Source organism: Athene noctua, chromosome 11, assembly GCF_965140245.1.
Source record: "Athene noctua chromosome 11, bAthNoc1.hap1.1, whole genome shotgun sequence".
In the NCBI taxonomy this organism is placed as follows: Eukaryota; Metazoa; Chordata; class Aves; order Strigiformes; family Strigidae; genus Athene; species Athene noctua.
Genome location: NC_134047.1, coordinates 6,180,536 through 6,202,633, shown reverse-complemented (window position 1 = coordinate 6,202,633; position 22,098 = coordinate 6,180,536). Strand labels below are relative to the sequence as shown.

The window sequence follows — 22,098 nt, the reverse complement described above, 5'->3', positions numbered from 1 at the left end:
AAAGGCAGTTGGCAGGAAGAGGCTGGTGATAAGAGCCTCAGAAAAGGACTTAATACTGAGAGAATTTTATCTCTCTACTGATAAAAAGTGCTGAGAAGGTGCCTTTCTGATGGTGTACTTGGTGCTTTCACATAGAAGGGCTTACTGAGGGTCACTGAAAAAGATAAAACAGAAGCTAGAAGGTGCCAGATGAAGCCAGACAGGTTCATGCAGGACACAGTCGGGATTTGCTGACACTGGAGCAAAGCCTTCATGTGATGGTGATGGTGCTGTCTCCATGCCCTGGCCTCTCATTGCTGGAGGGGGAGCAAAGCACGTGCCAGGCCCTGCGCTCCAGCAAGGTGTGGCATCTGCAATGTGCACTTACATGGAGACAGTGTGAGTGTGTTGGCTTTTTACTATGCTGGCTGGAAGACCAGTTGATAGAAGGCTACCCTTTTCTTGTAAATCGATTGGATACTGACGTATTTGGGGAAAATGCTGGATCTTCCACACAGCTATCTGATGAGGCTATGCTAAAAGATAGAAACTTCTATCTGTTGTATGAGAGCAGTTCAGTGAGAGTGTCAGAACAGCAGGTCACTGGGGCTTGTGTGACTTAACTGTGCCCGGAGTTATTTATATTCTTTTATTGAGAGCAACATCTACAAAGCTGCTGTCCTGAAGAATCAGAAATTTGAATACAGGAGTATTTCCAAGATGAAGATTGGATTGGTAAATTAAGCTTAGTTGTAAGAGGATAAACATACATTTTTAGGCACTACGTATCTTCCTATTCCTGCTGTTTCAGGGTGGGGTGGGTTTTGATGTTGCATTACATTAGCATAAAAGTCTTTTGTGAAGCAGGGTGAATGTACCTGAGATTATCCACTCTTACAGAGGAGAAAGTAGTTGTTAATGTAATGTATTTTCTCATTTGGATAAACCATTTTGTTTGGACAGACAAATTGCAGATTTTCCAAATCACCTTTCCTTCCTTTTAAACAAAAAATCATGAGGAAAACATACCCACCAAGACCATACATTAGGTCCCAAGATCACCCTTAATGCAAAGTTAAATGCTTTGAGTTTAATAATAATAATGATTTTAATATATTTTAAGTTATATATTTTAATATTTTAAGTTATGCCATATTTAATATTCATGTAAAGAATTTCAGAAAATGGTGATGTCTTTGCCCATTCTGCTATTCAATTATATCGATTTTGTCCAATTTTCAAAGTGATTCATTTTAAAGAAGACATTTACAGGATGTTGGTTTTATAGATGTTCTGTTAAAGGATTACAACCACCGGCAGGTACCCCAAATTGCCACATATAAAACTGTCATTTTCATTTGAAATAACTCAGAAGTGCTATCTCAACCACTCAATTCAGCCCAAGTTCATCTTACTTGGGGTCAGGATTTTGACCTACGAATGCGACATTTGTGTCCTGAGCTGTACTTGTTTGATTTGTCTGCATTTTGGAAGCAAAATTAGGGGCATGTAACATGACTTCATTGTGGATCATTTACACAAGAGGGATGTTGGTAGTAGATGAGTGCAAAGTAACTGGTGTTTGCCAGCTGCTGCTCTTTGACTCTGCTGTGCTAACAGACTGTTGACTTTTTGTATATGTAATGATTTTTTCAAGGAATCAGTGATCATTGAGGCAGCAATAATTGGCACCAGAGAAACCTTTTAGCAAGCCTTCCCTAGTAGTTAGGGATGTGTTGATTTTCACTGGTTTTTGAATAGGTAGAAAACATGCTAATTTTCAGTTATGTAGTAATAATTAAAAATTATATAGAGACTTGGAGGGTTGGGTTTAGTGTTGGGTAAGATCTTGACAAGTGGGCCATCTATACTGATGAGACTGAGTGAACTATCTTGACAAGTGGGCCATCTATACTGATGAGACTGAGTGTTGTCTCAGACTAACTGGGAAGTGGAAGAATAGGAGGCCTTGTTTGTAAAGAGCAGCAGGAGGAGAAAATTCACAGCAAAAGTCATTGTAATGAACTGAGAATGGACGTACATGTTACAAACTGGCCAACTTGGATTATTTAGGAGCCAAGCATCCTATCATGCTGTTCAACAAGAAGCACTGGACTTCAGAATGAAGATCCACAAGATCCAAAGCCCAGGCTTGGGATGTTACCAGTTTAAGGGCATGTTGGGTTCTGTGCATGCGTGACATACAAGGGACATCTGGAAATGTTTCATCTGACTCTGGAATGATATTTACTTATCACTTGCAAGTCTGTGTATCATCATTATTTACCACTTAGGACATCACAGCCCCCAGGCACAGAAGCCAATTGATTACAGCTGGTGCACACCAGGATCTAGAACATTGCACTGAAAATATTCTTCAACCAGCTTGCAGTATTTCAGTATCTGGGAGGACTATGGAGAGCTTCCGACTGGAGCCCTCAGTAGGGAAAATATTTATGCAGTTTTCATGCAAGTAAATGCACTCAGCTGTGCATGTTTTGTACCTGACTGCCAGCTTTTCTAGCACCAAGACTAGATGCCACTTCTCAGAAAGCATTCAAAGCAGTGCACGCTGGAGATGTCAGGCACCCTGGTGAATTTTGGATCCCTCTGTCAAGATCCATGTCGAAAAGTTTTCCACAGACGTGTCCTTTCAGGAAAAAACAGTCATAGACATTTAAATAATGCTGAGCTCCCTTTCCTAGTGAAGGTGAATGTGATTTGGACCATCCTTGTGACCTTACAGTTCCATGTGAGAAAGGAACAGTTGGTTTATGACATGCTTGTAGCTCATGAGTGACACAAGCTGGTGTTTCATTCTGCTTCTGTTCATTCTGTTTGGTCCACAGAGGAGTCATCAAGGAGTAAGTAATTGCTTACACTGGGGAGAGATCATGGATCTTTTTTGGATGACCCTGTCTTGCGTGTTCCTACCTGTCACCCAGATACCGAGCACAGGCAGGATGGGTTAATGTCCTGCCTGTCCCCAGATCCTTTGACAGAGTGTTGTATAGCATTATTGGGTTTAGTTTTGTTCAAAATAATGACCTCCTACCTCGTAGAAATAGACCTTATGCCTTTTGTGTGATCTCATAAGAGAAATAACAGTAACAAAGACGAGAATGATGAGTCTGTTTTCCTTTAGTTGTGCCATGCCAGTACGAGATACTAGTATCAGAGTCTAACTCTTACTGCATACGGGTTTATTATAAATGTGCCACTTAAAATAGCTTGACCTCAGATTTGGCACATGCATATTTGAGCCTGGCAGTAGTCATTTACTTGCCCATGTTTTGGAAGCTGATGATTTACAAATTTCAAGTGTACAGAAGAATTAAAGGAAACTGAGAAAGTCACCGCTTGGGTGCCCCACACATCACAGCAGTACATGAAGTGCATGTCCAGCCCAGCAAGGTCTTTCCAGAACAGAGAAGTGATTTATGCTCATGCCAAGTGCCAACCATATGCATGGCTGCAGGTCTTTGAGCTAAGGCTCAACCGAAGACTAGGCTTATGAACTGGATGGGGTTAGGACAGAGACAGAGCCTAATGCTCTAGTTGGAGTGGGGCTGAGGAGGGGCTACCAAAGGAAAACAGACCATTCTTCTGGAGCTTCCATCAGAAAATTTCTTGGCAGCACTGGAGCTTTGTCCTTCAGCATTTGCCAATGACTCCTTTCTCACAGAGGCCATGTTCTGCACAATGCTATGTGGCAGGCAGTCTTGGGTGACACTAGCTCACAAGCTGGTTTTGTTGCTTGTTTTCTATAATTGCGGCTGTAATTTCATTTGAGCAGGTATGAGTGTGGAGTAATCCTGTGTATGGCGTTCAGGAGCAGAAATTATCTGTCAAGTGGTGTCACTGAGTAGAGGTAGGAAGTGCTTCTCTTTGTTCCAGTCTCAAAATACTATTGCAGTTCTTACTCCTGCTTCCCCTGACCATAGCTTTAACACATCATAGAGTTGAAGTTCATTCATTTACCTTAAATGTTGATATAAAAGAGGTTGAACATTTGGATAAGTGAACAGGGAACTCTCAAACTGGATCTGTGTGCATTTTTTCTGTCTTCTATTTCCGTTTATGCAATACCTCAAATGTATTTGTGTGTTGTATAGGTTTGGATTTCAGCATATGGTTTTCTTGAGCCTTATTCACTTAAGTATCGTACCTTCAAGACATGCAGTCTTGAGCGGTTCTTCCATTGTCTTAGAGGCCTTAGTCTGCCAACCCAAAGGAAGCTTGCTTGTGCAGAAACAGGTAGTTCACATAAGAAGGAATACCTACAGCTGAATTCTGCAAGGGATGGAATATTCCTTCATTGAAAGCTGTGAGATCTGGATAGTAGTTTGCCTTTTTCCAGATTACTCCAGAATTTCAGTGTTTTTTTAAAAAAAACAAAAACAAAAGTTAAGGCTCTAGATGCTGCAGCTGTGAAATAAGCTTTAAAAAATAACATGAGTTTAAATTGGGAAATTTTATCTGCCTGAATCTGAAGCTTTGGAATGTAAGTAAGTAATTTCAGTCAATTCAATTGCTTAATGAAATAATGAAAGCATCATATGAAATTATGCAAAACCAGGGGAAATTCAATATCCTGAAATCCTACACCCAGATTAATCAAATTAATGGCAAGGTATGAAAGGACATGTTTGGGAGATTATGTAGAAATTCAGCTGTGTAGGGTTTTAAGAGCCTTGGAAAGGGAAGATGAGCCTTTGCTAAGTGCTGTATGACAATTTTCTCAGTACAGTAGTTAAATGCAATATTTTGCGAAAAATAATTGATGTGGTTTTTTTCTTTTCTTTTTTTTTTGCTTACAAACCTCCTTAACACATTTGTTTTAGACTGAAGGAAGTTAAATATGCTTCAAAGATATTGTCTTAATTCTCTGAAGAAAAATATATGTTTCATATAGGAAAAATGTCACACCAAGGTGTTCCTACTGGAGAGAAGAGGTATATTACTCTTCCTTTCTCTTTTTTTTTCATCTAAAACTGAATTTGACATTCATTTACAAACAGTTTCAGGCAACGAATAACACATTTCTTTTTCTTCGTAGACCATTTTGTCTGAAAAAATTAGCTGGGCTCCTAACTTGAATATTTGAGAACTGCTCAGTGTTCAAACAGTGTGAAAATATAATTGGAATCTCCTAGTTTCTGCTTCTTCTTACTATCATATTTTAAATGGAACAAATAATATGTAGAAGAAAAAAAGAAAGTAATTAAAACCTGAGAGGGGTGAGATCTGGGAAAGGATGTAATACACCCCAAACTTATAATGAAATGTATGAATTATAACGTGTTTACCAAGAGTACCAGCAAAAATGAACACTAAGAATCAGATACCTTACTGCCAAACTATTACCCTCAAAATCTGGGAACTTGGAATTCAGGTACCAAATTTACTCTCCTCTGTGACAAGCTGCTGTGCCAGCACTAAGAATCATCTCAGTCACACCACAGAAAATCAAGAAAGTGTAAAACCATAAAAGATCAAGATAAATAGCAGCATGACGATAACCAGCCCAAAGCTCCTACTTGCCCTGAATGCGCTCAATTGTGAGACTGCAGCCTCATCTCTCGAAGGAAACATCTCCAGATGAAATTTATTTCACTAGAGGGATTCAGACTGGAAAGTTTCCTGATCTGAGGGTTTTTTCCTGCTCTTAAACCTGTGCTCCCTCTGCAGCAGTGCAAAATGCACTGATTAATACGAGACTAGGCCTTTACCTAGGGCATGAAGAGAACACTGCTTCATTGGTGATGGAAAACTTGCTCCCACAAGGGCATCTTGTCAAAGCCCACAAATCTCATATCTCAGTTCTCTGAACAGAGAGTTCCTCAAGGGAATGCTCCATCCCCAAATCTCTGTGCTTGTCTCAGTGCATCTCTGGCAGTCCCCATGTCTTGTACTTGTACTGTATATGCCTCTCCTGTTCCCACCTAGGATCCCTCATACTTGTTTCCCAGAGGAAACATGGCAGTGTGTGGTATTAGTAAATCATCTTTCTAAGAGGCAGAGGGAAATGGAAAGGAAGAGGAAGGGAGCTTGTGTGCCATTAAAAGATGGAAGGAGCACACTCCATTGTGCTGTTTGCTCTCACAGTAGTGTGCATTTGGAGATTTTGAGCATTCCCTGGTGGATGCCACTCGCCTCAATCCAGATTTTCCAAATACGCAGATAGAGCAGAGATGAGTATCAGAGAGAAACACATACTCCTCCAAAACCACTGCATCAAAGCCTGTTTATTAGGACTAACAGCAATCAGTGTACAAAAGAAACAGTGACATCTCTTGAGGTAAGGTAATATGAGGAAAGAGGGAGAATGAGCAAGTTTATTCAGATGAAACCTAAGATCCTACCAAGCCATTTTGCCTGCCCCAGCCAGCTCAGCTTGGTCATGGTGAAGAGCATCTGCCTCAGCCACCACAGTCAAGGTGAGCCAAGAGACTCCTGACTCTGAGCTGCCTGATGCTCTCATGGCTCACATCAGACTCTGTTAAGTCAGGTTCTTTAACCTAAAATATACGGCTGCAGAATAATCCTCATTGGTTCGTTTTCACTGCTAAGTCCTCTTATAGTGCTGTGGGCATCGTGCTGCAGGGAGGTGGGTCTCAGGGAGAACTCTGATTGCCTCAGAGGTAGTTCACATATTATTAAAGGAAATGTCAGGCTGCCAGCCAAAGATGAAGAGATGGTAGTTCATGATAGACATGTTTGTAAAATCTGTGAGGAAAATACTGTGGAGGAAGATGAGGGGAGAAAATTTGCTCTGTTAGACATCTGTGTGTTAAGAGTGACAACAGTTAATATTACTAGCAGGAAAATGTATCATGTATTAATGTACTGTAATGTACTGTATTATGGGTGCTTTTATACAGCAATTTGGCACTCCTGGTGAAGTTTTGTATTGAGAAGTAATAAAGAAAATTCCAGTGTAAAATATGCTACCTTCAACATTCATAAAACACACCCTACTTTAAAGGACCCAATCCTGTTCATATCCACAAAAATGGAAGCTTTGCCATTGACTTCCACAGAAGAAAGGTCAACTACAGAATGATCAATTAAATAGGATTCCAAGAATGATTTACTGTCCCCATGATATTCATTTTCACCTCATTAGTGTTCCTTTTCGTTACTGTGACCTTCAGTCTTGCATAGCGAAATGCTCGTTGCTCCAGACCGTGACATAACATGACAAGAATACAACTGATAAGTCAGTGATCTGAATCAAACAAGATAGTACCGGTGCGCAGGAACTTTTGTACAGGACAGTGGACTCCTGGCCCACACCTTGTAGTGGTTTTGGACACCCTGGCAGTATAAAATCTATATAATTCTAATAAATTAGTTAATGTGTAGGTGTGGGAAATCAAAATATCTTTTATAATATCCATTTGATTGCTGATCATTTTTAAAGTACTTCAGTGACTAAACTATAGCATCCAGATGTATATTTTCTTGGCGGGGGGAAGTTAACATTGGTTTGCTTTTCCAAATAAAAATATCTAGCTTTGTATCTATCAGACAAATGGAAAACAAACAAAGGGCTAATCCCAGTGGAACAGGAATTCAGTTATGAACCATCTATATCACAGGCCTTGGAAATCTTGACTTGCAGTTTCTATTGAAAAATAGAGATGTTTGATATAGTGACAGATGATATACTGTACTGTATTTTCTTTTTCTATTGCTGTTGGAATTGTATATTTAGTGAATTAGTCGTGATTGATGATAGTGTTTTAAGGACTTGCTAGTTCTTCCTGGGAAAAGATGGCATATTTTAACTATATTAATGGTTTGAGACTTAAGGATAGCACCATATATTTTTGTAATCTTTCAGCAGCGAAGCCACAATTTACACAAATGGATTCGTTCTGTCTTTAGCTTAAGCAACTCTGACAAAAGATGTCATTTGAAGTAATGTTGCTCATCATTCATAGATGCAAATGCTTGAGGCTCCATTGCTTTGATATGAAATTGCATTGGAGTTTTCAGCTCCTTGCAAGATCAGTATATGGTGTTAATGATAATTTAACTGTTTTATGCAGCTCCAGATTACACTACTTTTGAACACAAAGGTGCTTATTTACCAACAGAAAGAGATATACTAACTTGAGAGTATGTAGGAGGAGAGAAGAAGCATTCCAACCACAACTCCGAATTCCCTAAATGTCAGCTCTGGAGCGGTTAAAAAATAGTGCTACCATGCATTCAACCAAAATGGCCTATTTAAAGTACAGTACATTAGGTCCCTTTACAGCACCTTGGTAAGGAAGCACTTCATTGCAGAATAATACCAAAGGCTGGGAGAGGTCTCTGACTTTTACTTTGGTGTATTAGCTGAAATGGAGCCCAATCCTGCAGTTGCATTTGAATACTCCCTTTTGATGTGATAGCAGTAATGTGTGTATAGGGACCCATCTCTGGATGGGTAATAGTCAAAAAAGCATGGTACAAGAAGTAGTCTTTAGACACATTCTGAGAATAATGACAGATTAAGACAGACGTTCTGCCTTAAAAGTGTATCTGAGGTTACTGCTGCACTGTGGTTTTGCTTCTGTGTTCCAACCCTTTTATAACACAGCTATGCTTTTACTACTAAAAAAACAAAATCCCAAGCAACAACCAAACTCCAGCCCTTCCTTTCTCAATTTAATCCACTGGTTCTGTAAAACAATGGTGTCATATAGTTTGTAGATGAATGATAGATCTTTATATACTGCCTATTTTACAAGTGTGCTGACACACAAAGATTTTCTTTAATTATTAATGAAAATCTGAGAAAGTTATAATATTTCCCACCTGTAATCCTGTATTTAGATTGTCTCCGTATTACCATGTTAAAATACTTTGTTCTGTAATTATTAATCCAAATATTGTTCACCTCCTGAGAAGCTGTCATGCTCTTTAGCTATGCATTTCATATCTTTCCGTTTAAAATGTTGCCTTCTGTTTCTAGAAAACAGACCTTAGAATTGAAGTAAAAGACTTGATGAACAAGACATAATCTTTTTTCTGGTAATAAATAAATCGTGATTGATAACTGTTGTGCATCAGAAGGACCTGATGGATGTTTACATGTTGATTAGAGAGTGCTGAATGTGATGCATAATACATTTTAAAGCAGACAACAAAAGAGAATTTTCAAATGGGGGTAGGTGGTAGATAAAACAATCACATGTATGGGGAGCAGGTTATCACATTCACCGTAGATGAATGTGACAAGTAATGCAACCTTTACTGTTTTCTACACTGCCCCTGCTGAGTCTGTGCTCAGCTTTTCCATCAGTCAGTCATCCCATCCTTTGGGGCTTAAGTAATATAGATGGTTAGAAATTTATAATTTTTATTTGGGAGGAAATTTGTGGGTTTTTTTTTCTCAGATTTTGCTTTCATTTTACATTGGAACAAAAGCTAGAATTCTCAAAATTCCCCTCATAAAGGCATGTCTGAAGAATGCCACTTGAAAATACTGTTTCAGAAAGTATTGGAAAACTTGGGGGGAGGATCTTCTTTAAATTACTTTGTTGCTTGAGCATTGTTCTGTGAGCTGGGGCAGTATTACTACATAATCATAGATAAGATAAAATGGCAGGCAAAATAGTATGTTGAATTTCATTTGAATGATGTCGTTTAAATGTAATGGCAGTTACTACCTAGAACAGATTGAATCGTCTTGTTCTCTTGTTGAAAATGTCAAAGCAAAATCTTAAATTGCTTCAACACATGACAAACAGAAGACACTTTCAACAGGAAAATGAAGTGTCAAGCAGGTTCGTTACAACAAGCTGACACAATTTCATGAAAAATTTCTCAGAAATTATATTCCTGGTGCAAAACTTGTCTGGCTGCTGGAAAAAAGCTGCAGAAAACCTAAAATCTGGGTAATGAATGGTCCTCTGAGAACAGCAGAGAAATGTAGCAGCTGAGGAAAGTGATCTCTGCTTTGAGCTGCTATGTCCTGGTGGCTGAGGGGTAGCGCTGATTTCTGTCCTGACAGTCGGATGCAGAAATTGCAGGAGAATAGAAAACCCCTCTCAGGAGCCTGTGTATGGGCAAGCAGTCAGGCAGAGGCAGGTGGAGTATCTGGGTATTTGGGCAGCCTGTTGGTATTATGTCCATGCACCGTTCACAGAGAGCTCGTAGTGCCCTGTCCACCAAGGCGGGGGGGGGGGGGGGGGGGGGGGGGGGGCCGCAAATCCCCCTTCCCACACACTTTGTGTGTATTTGCCTTGGCTGAGCAGAAACTTGGTGCTGATCTGTTAATGAAAATAGGGTGCATGCCTCGCCTCACCTCTTTTTCTGCTTCATGTTTTTTGGCTCTTTTCATTGTTTTTTCCTATTTTTTTCTCGATTGAATGATCATCTTTTAATAAAGGATGGAGGAAATGCACTGAAGGATTAAATCCTTATCTGCAGCCATTTCAAGTGCCTGCAGGACTGTCTAATCTCACATGTCAGGGGATTTGGAAGCTAGGCCCTCCTGCAGTTTCTGCTGCATACAGTATAACCTGTGCCCAAATTGACCTGTGGGACAGGTATAATCCATCACTTACTCTGCTGTCAAGTTTATTTTATACTCCTCTGATATAAATGTCTGGAGTGTTGACATCCTGCTTAGCAATGGTCACATAGATTCAGAACAAGTATAGTCCCAATGACGGTTTTTTTGGCCGTCTTCACTTTTTTCCATTGCTTTTAGTGTTGCCACAAGGTCTTTGAATTGTTTCATGGGAAGTTAATTTGTTACTCTCAGCTGTGCTGCATGTCACTGGGCTTGTTAATGGGGCTGTGCAGAGGTGCACCAGTGGGCACTGGAATGACATTTGTCCTCGTGCTTTTTGTACGTATAGCTCCCTGGGCAGCCTTTAGTCATGTTCCCCTTGGAGGTTTGTTTGCCATTCTTTGCATCTCTGATGACCATTAAACATTTTCAAGTAATATGCTAGTCTTAAAATATTACGTTTATTGTTGAGTCATTGCCCCCTGTAAACCTGATGCATGGGGTGAGAGTGTGCCTACTGACTTAGGATGCGAGTCATTTATCTAGAACTTGTTTTATCAAAGCTATGAAGTTTCCCATAGCATCTTTCTTTGAGGCAGTGCTTTGTGCATATTCAGTGTATTTTTGTAGAAAAGAAATTGCATTCTCAGATCAGAAAACTTCCCTGTGTTTAATAGCAGCTGATACGGAAAGACTCAGGTCCCACACCAATCACGGGGGGCTGTTCTGCTTCTCCTCAGCTGGTACAGACCCTAATGCAAGTGGTGGGAGGTTGCAGTGTTGAGTCTGAAAATGGGTTGTCCTGCCAGAGATTTTTATGGATGCTGCTTTTTTTGTTAATTCTTACAAATCCTTTGCCTCAGATAAAATGACACATTTCATGGGATAAATATCTCCTTCATTTCTTAAAGCAATTTCTTTCATCAGAAGATTCACATTTTCTTTATCTTCAGTCATGAGGCAGGATAAACAGTAGTGAGTGTATCTATGATTTCTTTAGAGGCCTATATTATGCCTGCTTTTTTAAATTTTCCTGCTTATCCAACCAATAATGACTCAGTTTGGCCCAGTTTTTTCTTAGCAGTGCTACATGTGCTGAGTGAATAGTATGAGTCAAAAATTCTTCAGTGGTAAAATTAGAAAAAAATAATAGTGAAACCTGGTGGAATATATTTTGCAGCTTTTGAAGGCAAATTAGAGAGAAAGAATCTACATAAATATTGCATAAACATTTTATAAAAAGGTTTTCCTTGTCAAGTATAGTAACATTTTTCATCACTGTAGCAAGCTTTAGAAGCCAGGGTGCTAATCCAAAGAATGCATCAGAATGAATAGGCTGGATGGGGCAGGGGGAAACCTACTCATTAACCCCCTGTGGAGGGAAATCATTTGGCAAGAGATGACTTAACAGAAGTGTCCATGTTTCTTACTTCTGAATGTTATTAATCTAAAAAACCTACAATAGAAATTCCATTCAAAATTGTTTGCACTATGGCTGCTTTGAAATTGTAATGGTCCTGCTGAACATCAAAGCAGACTGAGCTGTTACACTGTGCAACATCTAATCATGTCCAAAGTACAAGTTCTAAATGGTCTCTACTGCTTTTGAGACTTCAAGTGAAATACATTTTTAATGTTGATCTTCAGTAGCTCTGTCCTCTTTGAAAAACTACACAGAAATGTTTGGTTCGTATAAAAGGTTTTGACTCGAAGTTATCTCAGGACACAGGTGAGGCATGCAGTTGCCTGAAACAGCAAATTATGAGAGATGGTAAAATGGCACCGGCTCCTCGTTGTGGTGTGCACTGGCTGGAGGCTGCTATTGAGCTTGGAGATGGCTTTTCCCAGCCCTAAAAAGAGCACCCATTGTTTTGACTAGATATAGTACCATAGGTGCTTAATACTTAGTTCAGCTGGCATTCCTCATCCACAATAATTCTCTTTTGATACGCTCTCCATATTTAATACAAAGTTTTAAGTTTTAGACAATAGTGGATTGGCTTGAGTTTTATTAAAACAATGCATAAAGTCCACTCCACGCTACTTCATGTCGCTGGGGTTGTGCTGTGGTGCAGGAGTTCACTGTGCACAAGTGGTCACATAGATCATGGAATGTTAATTGGTTGTGGACTGCAGGCTTTTGGTACCCTGGCTTCAGGTTGACAAGAATGATAGCTTTCATTTGCATGCAAAGTCTCCAGCTGTCCTTTCAAGATGGATGATGGGATCTGGCTTCATCTGTCACCACATCTTTACTTTTTTATAAGACAGAAAGAAAAAAGAATTAAAAAAGCCAAAAGATAAAGTGTCATAAAATGTTCTTTGCGGTTCTCCTTGAAATAGAGGGTAATTTCAAGCATCTTATTTCGGCTCAGAGTCCAAGAGAAACATTTTGAGTGCAGATGAAATGATGTATCCTTTGTGTTAAATACACTCCGTTCATTAAATAAAGCACACTCCATTTGAGATTTTAATGAATTATATTGCAGAGAAATGTAATCTACATTTAGTAACAATTTATTACACTTTTTTCTCCACTTTGGAGGAAACTCATCCTTGCTTCATAAAAGCAAGCTGCACAATCCACATTTAGGAAAGGAATAAAATGATGATGCATAATCTAATCCAATCTGTGAAATGTAGAATGCACTGAAAAGAAAGGTGTGTTGGCAACAGCAGGTTAAGGAAACTTGATAGCATCAGTAGAGTGAGAGCCTTGCTAACACAGAATTCTTCTACTTTCCAGCACCCACCTTGCAATGACTTGTGGCAGCACTGATAGTAACACTACCATCAGTGTCACTGAATGTTTCACATCAGGAGGTGTGTAACAGTCAGCTGCCACTGACATTTAACATGTATATTGCAGTAGTGTTAAGTGTTCAGCCCTGTTGTAATTACTTTGTGATGGGCGCCTTGTGGGATTTTGCCATCTGTGCTTCAGTAACGTGCAATCTATGCTCTTGTTACTATTCCACTTCACCAGAGTCCTCCTAAGACATATTCTGTTGCCTAAGTTCCACCAGAATCTCACCATTTTGTTTTCTACAGCCCTACATGATGTGATTATCTTGTTTGAAGGGGGAAGAAGGTCCTGCACAAATCTGAAAACCAGAAGATCCCAAACCCAAATACTAGTTCATTTCTACTTTTCTTAATGTTTCCATGAATTCAACATCTAGTAGCCGATGCTCCTGCCCTTCTTCCCAAAGCAGTTTGGCTATCTCCATGCACTCTGATAGCATCATGTGTGCAGTAACTGAAGATGCCTTAGGTGAGAAGACTAGCAGCAAGACTTCTTGTTCAGAGGTGATTTCACACCTGAAATCGCCAGCTGCTGTTACTAGTTTTAAACAGTTACCATGGGCTGCAAGATCGTGCCTGCAGTAGAAGCTGTTGGAGCAGCTGGCGAGAACAGGACAGACACAACTAGTTGTTTAGGATTCTGACTGCTCTCAAAGTCAGGGGGCCATGGTCATGGTCAGCTTCTTCTTGATGCCAGTAGTATGATCTGTCAAACATGGGTCTGTTCCAAGTCATTGAGGACTCAATGGGTTAGAATCCAAACCACCAGTAATGATCCAAGAGCATTTGAGTGCCTTAAAATTCATTTCCCTTGTGAGCTCCATTTCAGCATGGACACAGCGTCTTCCTTAAAACTGTGATTGTGTTGTCCTTCTTTCTATGTCATAAAAAGAATTCATGTGATGAATTCCAATTATTTACTCCTAATATAAAAATGTTAAAACTTCTTCTTGCAGAAAATTGTCCCACAGGGGCAGGCCAAACAGCACATTAAGGCACTCTTGATCCCACGTAGAGTTTTCAGAAAGTGTTATTCATGGTGGTGGTGGTGGCAAAGGGCGGGAGAGGGGGGGGCATCAAGTTGCTGTATCATTTCACCCCATTGTCCCAAAAGATGCATTTCCTGCTCAAATAGTAATAAATAGAGAACAACTCTTTGTCCCTGGTTAATGACTCCTGGCTTCCACACAAGTTCTGAGCTTATTGAGTTTGAGCTTATTGAGAATAAGTGTTCAGTGTTTATTTTCAAAGGTGGAGACATTTATCCTTTGACAACTTTTTGTGGCAATGACTTTATTTCTGCTACAGCAAATGATGGATGGAGGTGCAATCGTTTTGTCAGCTTGATATTGTGGTGGAGGAGAGGCAGCACAATAGCTCAGTGCTGAAAAAGTGTGTTTTGACTGACTGGTAGAACACATTACAATACAGCTAACCAGGGAACAATGTCCCCCTATACACACAACCTCACAAAGTTGCATTTTTTAATGAATGCGTTGCTTTTCACCTTGCATGGTAATTTACTGCTGTGCCAAGAAAATGAGAAGTGTTCAGTCTGATCTGATGGCGGGACTTGCTGGTGAACGTGTGTTAGAGGCTCAGTCCACAGAGGATACTTACTACAAGTCCGGGGGGAATCCTTGGCTCTTTAGACAAGCTTTTAACGCTGCAAGTGCACAGTTCAGTTCCTGGCAGCAAAGACTATAGCTGTCACATTTACGTTTACATCTGTACAACTGGCTCACACATTTGCTTATGTGTAAGCAGCAACATAAAGGAGGTCAGACCTGAAGCATTTTACTGTCAGCCACTGAGGAATCTGTTGGCACAAGCTGGGGTTTTAGATGAGCCAAAGGGAGTTAGGTACATTTTTTTTTAAAAGGTATAATGCTGATCTTCTCTTAGCAACATGTGCCCTCTGGTTAACATATTGATTTAGCGTTTTGTACGCAGTTAGTTCCATCTTCATCTATGGTGTGAAAGTTGCAGTGTCACTGCCAAGATTTTTAGTTGCCAAAGTAGATCTAAGCCATGCCTGGAAGCATGTGTATTTGAACTAGGAGTGAACAAAGCTTAGCTTTGGGTACAAGCTAGTTTCAGATTAAGGATTTGGCATGCTGTTATTTGCCCCAGAGGATGCTATTCAAACAGATCAGTTCTGCTGTCAAAAGGTTAGTCACATTCTTGATTGAATGATACTACAGGCTCTGTGTTAATTAATGGTGGGAAAACGCCAGATCCTTTGATTGAAGGAAGTAGGTTGGCATGTAGTTGTCTCACAGAAGATCTGAAGCAATTTTGTTAGATTCCCTGCATTCTGCTTCATATTTGGATAATTTTTCCTTTCATCATCACAAATTAAGAACAAATACCCAGGAGGTACACCAATAGCAAAATTACAGAACAGCAAATGTCCTTTGGGTGCTTATCACAAGAAAAGTCATTATCCACCCTGAGGAAGAAGAAGAAGAAAACCCTTTGCTAACATTTGACCAGTTGTTAGCCACATGTGAGTTAATATTTTTAGCCTTCTACCTTCATCACCCTTAGAAGAGTTATGTAGTCTGGAAACACTCCAGCTGTGCTGTGTCACAAGAAAGAGGGCCTTCAGAATATAAGCAGCTGGATTTCAGTGCATGACCCTGGTGCTGGCTGACTTCACACTGGCAGCCATTCACGTTCTTGGAGCACAGGTGATGCCTGTTGGATTAGAGTATGCCTTTGCATGGCACAGGAGAAGCTGATCTGCGTTAATTTCAGAAGTAGTGTTTAGCCGAACCACCCAAAAATTGCAGTAAGAGACTTTGTGTTCATTATAGCAACAGCTTGGGCTGTCTGTCTCTCACTGTGGTTGCCGTTAAAGCCTGACTGGAGCGGGGAGAGTACTGTGAGGCGGCTGCGGAGGGGAGGTAGGAAATAGTGTAGGGAAACAGAGCTGTGTCAAATAGCAAACTGTGAAGGAACTGGTGCTTACTGAGATGCCTGGGAGTTTTTTTAGCTGGTTATCATTGCTTATCCCTAAGTAATGATATCCTAAGGCTGTTTGTTTTCAACTGCTTTCTGCTTTTTCAAGAGAACTCATTAATGTGTCAGATACATGTTTGAATACAGAATGAGAGATTTCTGGAACAGTAAGGCTGTGATGGGAAAAAACGAGCCTCTAGGCTCTTATGCTGCACTGGTACTTAGAAGCAGAAGCTTCAAGGCTGTTTTCTTCTTCAGCTGGTCCTGTGGGTAGCTAGACATTGCCCTGTGCAGAAAGTCATGTTCTTATAAAGATCACTGTGTAACTAATTGGAGAGACTGTATCTTTTGCAGATCTCTCCTCTGATTTTCTGAGGCACTTCTCGTGGGATAGTATATTCCTTATGCATGTGAAAAAAGAGAATAAAAGTATCGTCTTCTGGGAAAGAAAATGTACCTGGATGAACGTTGTAGAGGACCTAATGGTGTATTGATTTGTACGACACTGTGCCTTTAAATCTCTTCTGGAAAAAAATCCATGACAATTGTTGCTGCAATCACAGGCATTGATTATTGTTTTAAAGTTTGTGTATCACTTTTTAATGCGGAGAATGTAATAGAAGGAAAGAGCACTTTAAGCAGCCATCTAGCAGTCTGGCTGCTAAACAGCCTCTGGCCATGTCCGCCAGTCTCTTATGGGAGGCACATGCATTGTCAGGTGCCTCTGGATAAAAAAAATGTCTTTGCAGCTTGTCATCTAGCACCTGTGACTTCGAGCGATGCCCCAGGTAGCCTGGTGTTAGCCTGGCACAAAGCACAGAAGCCCTGCATGAGCCGTCCTCTAAGTCTTAATTCAGTAGTGTACTGTATCAGCTGATGCTTGGATAAACAAATGCAGCCAAAGCTGTTCCAGCCTGTTCCCAGGATGAAATTCTAGAATGGCAAGTAAAGGCATTGAATCCACTTAGTGTGCTTCGTTGTCAGACCTTGTGTCTTGCAAAGGTAGGTCTGTCTGTGTGGCTGCAGGAATTGTTGCTTTGGGGAACTGACATGTTCTGGTGGCTTCATCATGTATGTATTGCTGCTCAGAGCAGCCCAGGGGCATGGCATGTTCCAAGGGTCTGGAAAAAAATGAAAAACTAGATAACTCTATCCAAGTTTTTCCTATGAGAGTTGATGAGGTATGTGCATATTTCTTTGCAGAAATGCTGCTGTGCCTTTAATAATAGGAAGAGTGTTTGCAGTGTATGTAGTTGTTTTAATTTAAAGTGGCTTTGTGGGAGGTGAAGTAAGAGTTAGATGAGAATGCATAATACTGTTAGCTTTATTAAAGATATGTTGATATAGTAACAGCATTAACTCTTTGTTCTGCTTCCTCTTCTAGAAAGGCAGGAACTCAGTGCGCCACACACCTATAAAACTGTTCTGAGAATTAAAGAAACTTCTCTTAGAGGAATGGGCTTTTGCATAAAGGTTGTTTATGGACTTCTGTCAAGTACAGAGATCATGAAAGATTAGAATCCCTCGAAGCTGAGAATGTTTTATACTGCCTTACTATTTAAGAAGGACTAAGAGTGAATTTAATAAGGTGAATAAGTGATCTGATGTCTGACCTCTAAAATAAGAATGGCTTTTGTTTTCTGTAAACACATATGACATTGAAGAGCCAGCATTTCATTGCCTTCTAGATTCAAAATCCCTTTGGGCCATCTCAATTCCTACATAAAAAGCTCTGACAGGCTGCTGGTTCATTATAATGATTACTCACCAAGAACAATATGGCAAAATATAACTATTTAAAATGTGACACGCAGGAGCACATTTAGAAAACATCCAAAGCCTGCAAGTAAAGCTAAGGGAAATGGGAGGAAGCCCTGGTCAGATGGATTTACAAAGGGTGCAGGTGGGAATCAGATATAAAAAGTACATTAAGCAAGGAAAGCCTGAGCACACTGGCACAGCATGGATGCAGCTACCCCAGCAAGCTTCCTCCACATCCTACAATGCACAGTTTAGTACCAGAGATGAAAAACAATACAAGTCTAAAGAAACGTAGCAACAAAAGCCTTGACAAACTTGAGGAAAAAAGGAAAAAAAGTGTTCATAATATATCAGAAAGTGAAAATCTGTTGAGGCTCTTCACAAAGTAGAAGGGGTGACACTCAACTAGGATGCAAGGTTTTGTGGGGTTAGATCCTGCCCCCCCCCCCCCCCCCCCCCCCCCCCCCCGTTAAATTTCCACACAGACCAAAATTTACCTAGTATATCAAGTTGTTTAAAATTGTGTTCTCAAGCTGATCTCTTTCTCCATTTCAGCCTTTACTTACAAGGTCTTAGTGTGTGCTGAGCTTTAAATACATCCCAAAGTCTCGTGTAGGAGTCCTGTAAAAACAGTTGGTGAGAGTGTTGCTAGTCTGGACAAAGGGTTTGGTTTGATTCCGTTAGTACTAAGGTTAAAACCCCCAAACCCTTTGCAGCCACTGTGACCTTTCCACTCCCTCCAGCGCATTTTGCAGCAGGCCCATGTGGAAGCTGCAGCAAATAGCTGCATGTCTCTGGCAGTAGCCATTCTCTTCTCTCTGTGCTGAGCATCTGGGGTGCTCCTGCATTTACAGGCCAACATGTTGCATTCCTAAGAAGTCTGAATTGTGCACTTCCTAGGGCAGAATGCCTTTTCGAGAGATTCTTGGCTCAATCTTTTAGGAAGTTACAGACCTCAGTTGCACAGAGGCAATTTACAACATGGTTAAATTTTTAATACTTTTGTAGTACTTCCTTTTCCTCTCTCCTTCCAGCGAGTGTTCTAAGGAAATCTGCCTAGACCGTATAAAAACCAATAAAGAAACCAAAACCAAAATTGCAGAAAAGCAATATTGTCGGGTTATAACTCTAGTGAGGAGGTTTCTCCTCAGCAGATGCCAGAGACAGACAATACTACCTCTAATTTTCTGTGATGAATTGAGAGAAAATAGCAAGCAATACCTATGAAGAGGTCCTTATAGCTGGCAGCAGGTTACAGTTCAACTAATGTAATTCTAGTCTAGTGGCTCTTGCTTCTTGCTAACTTATTATTTATAGACCAGGGTTTTTCATGTGAGGAATTGTAGTATAAGAAAAGCAGAGCTCTTACACGTGTTGGACAGAAAATGTCAGCAATGAAAATGTATTCTCATGTTTCCCCTTACCAAATGTTCTATCAGTGTATTGGGTCTTCCTGAAGAATGTTACTTTTTTCTTGGAGTGTTGGGAATGAGCTTCACTCGAAGCAGGTATGACCTTCAAGTGAGAAACATACTGTTTGAAGGAGGGTGGGATTTGTGGAGAAGCTGGAGAAATAGTTATCCATTTTCCCCTTGGATGCAATGGGATTTTATGAGGAAGAGCATCTCAAAAGCTTTTAACAATTTAAAAGCATATGTTGCTTAAAAAATGATCAGTTGAATGTGTTCCAAAGTCCCTTGGGTTTGATGCCCAAAACTCCTACTTAGAAGTTTTCAGCTTTGGTTAGGATTGAAATTCCTTAAAAAGCAAGTAGTTAGACTGTACTTACACATATGGGTTTGGCAGTACTTTAGCCTTATTCTCTAATGACATTTGGATGTCTTAAGTGCATTAGCACAGCAAATTAATTATTTGTTTCTGCCAGAAATTTTCTACTTACAGGCTAATCCCCAAATAGTACAATTGTACAGGTAGCCTTGATGTTGCTTTTGGGTCAGTCTTCTTTGTGACTTTGCACTGGATGAGCATTTCTGAATTCTGCTGAATTCTCGTTAACAGAATTTCCCATATATCTTTCATTCTGAGTTCTGTTTGTGGTTTTAGTCTTAGTAACATGCTGTTTAAATCACTTCAGTGATTCCTGCGTTGTCCTTGTGGTTAAACTGCACAAGGAGTTCTTCTTACAAACACACGAGATTTTGATCTGAAATGTTGGCTGCTGTTACTGAAATGCCTATTTTGTGATAAGCAAAGCATGGCTGTAGCATCAGTGGAAGGAACCCCATTTTCATTTAAATGGAACTGGGGAAGTGGATTGTGCTGACAATCAGTTCTTAAGGAGTTCAAAAAATAATGTCAACTCTAAAGCAGAATCAAACAGGTATTTCTTTAATACCTGTCATTTTCTGTAGATTTCTTTAATACCTTGTCATTTTCTGTAGGATGTAAAAATGTTTTGTAGGTTGTTTTGGGTTTTTTTTTTGTAGCAGAATAATTCAGCTACCTCCAGTTTTACACATCTGGCACTTAATAGCTGGTTATTAGAGTCAACATTAGTGAAAGGTGTGACTGCTGCACCTCTGCTTCAGCCACTCAGCCCTAGGGAAGGTGTGTTGAACCATTGATGGGGAGAGATGTCCTCCCAGCACGCCAATGGCTCAGGCTGAGGTGGGAGCATAGGCCAGGAGCTTGAAGAGCTTGAGCTCCCTCCACTTGGTTCAGGGAGACCTGCTGCCCCAGCCACGGGCAACTCTCAGCTTGAGCTACCAAACATCTGGGTAGTCTCGTTTCAGTAAGTGCTGAGGTTTCTGAGGAGATCAGGGCAATTTCACCTTAGTCTTTTATTGAAAAATGCAAATTCGTTTTACAAACTCAGACGAAATAATTTCAGTTGATTAATTTTAACTGGAAAAGTTTGGAAGTAATTTTGAGATGTTTATTTTCACATGGTGCAAGACGCTGTATTTGAGTAAAAACAGTTCTCCCCATCTCCAGGAATACTCAGTCATTTATTCCAAGCCAACCCCAATTTACAAATCTTATCTGCACTATCTGGCACTAAGCTCTCAGTGTGGGTCAGGAGGCCAGTGTCCAGTGCTGGCTGTGCCTGAGTGGCCTCCCTGGACTCTGCGCCCCCCTGGTGGGGTCAGGCTGGGGTATTGCTTCCTGCTCTCAGGTGGAGGTATGTCTGTATAGCAGAGGGCAGGGTCCCCATGAAGGTCTGAGAAGAGGGTCCAGGTGCCCCACCCGGTTGGGTGGGACTGTAGGCTAGGTGTGAAGCTGCTGGGCTTCATCAGACAAAATTATGTGCAAGTTTTCTTTGAACATCTAAATACTGCTTTGGGCAAGCATAAAGACATGTTGGAACTGGTCACACTGAAATAGATTTGGTTGGCATTTCAAATTAATTGTGTTAACTTTGCAAGGTGAGATCCAAAATGCTTGACCTAGTTATATGTAGATTAAAAGTGTTTTACTGCTTTGTTTTAAAAATGTAATTCTTTAAATACCTTATTTCTGTTGAATCAGTGGGCCACCACAGCCACAAGAAAAGTGGTAACGCATTGGCAGTGTAACAGCCGTATTATGTAATAAATGTTTACATGCCATCAAGTGTACAAACCTTTGATTGTTTACATGACAGAGCTTTTCTTTTGCGGTCATTGGTCTCAATTTTTCCATTACATTTTCTCATTTTCTTTTCTAGCTTTACTCACAGACAAACCTCCAAAGCCATTGTTCCCCATGGAGAACCAGCCAACTGTTATAGATGTCCAGCTGGGTAAGTCCCCTTCTGGGAATAATAGATCCTAAACTTCCACTCTGGTAGCAGATGGGAAAAATTGAAAGTGGTAAGAAAGGTTTAGTGGTACTGTTATTATATGCAAATAAATCAATTTGCAGCTTCTCATTTATAACTGTAGAATTTACTGCTATGGCAATTTAAGGGAATGAACTTGTGTAACATCAGGGGATGGCAGTCTTAATTGGTTACATTGGGTATTAAGTATAAAGTGCTGCTGCTCTTTTTAACATATGATTGATAGGGTAATATATGTCTACACTGGTGTTGTATTGATCAGTTGATGTTCACTGTAAGACAAATAGTCTCATAA

General features: G+C 40.3%; 1 protein-coding gene across 5 annotated transcripts in view; it reads left to right on the top strand.

The window, feature by feature from the left end:
* Window positions 1–22,098, top strand: part of IL1RAPL2 (interleukin 1 receptor accessory protein like 2) — a 396,678-nt gene that overhangs the window by 260,467 nt on the left and 114,113 nt on the right. For all 5 annotated transcript variants that reach the window (XM_074915420.1, XM_074915422.1, XM_074915421.1 and 2 more), the window contains one exon: window positions 21,690–21,764. In XM_074915420.1, coding sequence (XP_074771521.1) covers window positions 21,690–21,764 — 75 coding nt within the window. The remainder of the gene's footprint in view (window positions 1–21,689; window positions 21,765–22,098) is intronic.